This window comes from Augochlora pura, unplaced genomic scaffold (genome assembly GCF_028453695.1).
Source record: "Augochlora pura isolate Apur16 unplaced genomic scaffold, APUR_v2.2.1 APUR_unplaced_581, whole genome shotgun sequence".
Taxonomy (NCBI): Eukaryota; Metazoa; Arthropoda; class Insecta; order Hymenoptera; family Halictidae; genus Augochlora; species Augochlora pura.
In genome coordinates this window covers 4,541-6,291 of record NW_027586314.1, presented here as the reverse complement: position 1 = coordinate 6,291, position 1,751 = coordinate 4,541, and the positions used below count along the sequence as shown (strand labels likewise).

The window sequence follows — 1,751 nt, the reverse complement described above, 5'->3', positions numbered from 1 at the left end:
TGCGAAATTGCGGCCGCCGACGGAAGATTCCATCGGGTGACACCGGAGCCACATAAGAGGATGTTGCGGTATATTTCCGGAATCGAAAGTTGTTCCCAGCCGAAAGGAAAAAAAGAAAGAAAGAGCTTGTGACACGATTGCCGAGAGGAAAGGCTGCGAACATTTCTACGGAAACTGTAGCCGCGCGAACACCTCTTCTGCACGAAGATACACATCAGTTGATCGGAGCAAGTCTTGTCAAGTGCGCAATCGATCGTGAAAAGCCCCGGTCGTTCTTGTACTAATTTCATATTCTTTCAGTGGAGACAAAGCCAATCACCTTCACCACCATCGAGGGAGATGTGGGTGGGAAATTGGACAAAATATTCGGCGTGAAGTCCAGCTTCCTCAGGGTAGAGCCTGGACACACCGTTCTGCCCCCTCACTTCGTCTTCTACGGGAGCAGGATCCGGGACATGGAGATCTACGAAGATGATGTTTGGATGACGTCTTTTCCGCGTACCGGTAACTAGAGACCTGCACGAATATTAGTTTCTCGTCTAATGGATTTGAATATTTGTGCTCGTGCATCACAGGTAGCCATTGGGCTCAGGAGATGGTCTGGTGTATCGCGAACGATTTCGATTACGAAAAAGCGCAGACTATGATCATTCTGCGGAATCCGTTGCTAGAGTAAGTGTCCGACAGATTTGCAATTATTATCGAGCCACATGATCTCGTTCAACGCGAATTGGAGACCGATTAGAGCAAACGGAGTGCTGTCTGTTTAGAGGATCGAGCCTGATGGTCTCCGGGAACTACGTCGAGTACTTCGCAAAGTTGGGCGACTCGGTGACGAACGTGGAAAACATGCCCCGTCCCAGATACATCAAGTCGCATCTGCCTTACGATCTTCTACCTCGACAGATCAATGAGAAGAAACCGAAGGTCTGCCGTCTTCATGATCTAATCTTAATAGAGAAAAAATTATGGCATATTCACGAAGCGATGCTTTCAGATCATCTACGTCTCGAGGAACCCGAAAGACACCTGCGTCAGCTTCTACCACTATTGCAGGACTTTCCACAATGCCACGGGTAGCTTCGAAGACTTCGCTGAATTGTTCCTCAACGGCAATCGTGAGTGCAGCGAAAACCTTCAAAAGATTCTCTTCGACGTTTCTTCTTTTAATTGTTTCAAGGAGTAACAAATAATCAGCTATTCTGAGTCTAACTTGTTTTTTGTCACAAATACGCGAAATCTATCGACGATCAATCGTTGTGTCTCTGTTCAAGAACCAATGGGGTCGTATTGGGATCACGTGCTCAAGTTCTGGTCGATGAGGAACAACGGCAACCTGTTGTTCCTGACGTACGAGGAGATGAAAAAGGTAAGAGAGTCTTTCAATTATCTGTGACGTGCAGCGACAGGTGTCTCTCGAGTGATTAATCTGTTTTCAGAACCAAGCGGAAGCGATTAGGAGGACTGTCGAGTTCCTGGGAAAGAGCGTAACCGACGAGCAGATCAAGGGCCTATGCGAGCATCTCGAGTTCTCTAAGATGTCGGCGAATCCGGCGATCAATTTGGAGAACATTCTGCCGCCGAAGGAGGTGCCGGAGGACAACAAGTTCCTCAGGAAGGGCAAGGTCGGCGATTGGAGGAACTACATGTCCCCGGAGCTGTCCGAGAGGTTCGACAGATGGACGGAGAAACATCTGAGTGGTAGCGGACTTGATTACGAAAAGTATACCGTCTCTCGCGACGAGGAATGA

The 1,751-nt window shown here is 48.3% G+C and overlaps 1 protein-coding gene across 1 annotated transcript; it reads left to right on the top strand.

The window, feature by feature from the left end:
• Positions 1-300: 300 nt before the first annotated feature.
• On the top strand, positions 301-1,751 carry St2 (Sulfotransferase 2; the record flags this gene model as incomplete). The annotated part of the gene is made up of 6 exons (XM_078195707.1): positions 301-504; positions 576-672; positions 771-927; positions 998-1,118; positions 1,275-1,369; positions 1,440-1,751. Coding segments are annotated over 6 exons (986 nt in total), but the record flags the coding sequence as incomplete, so codon positions are not given.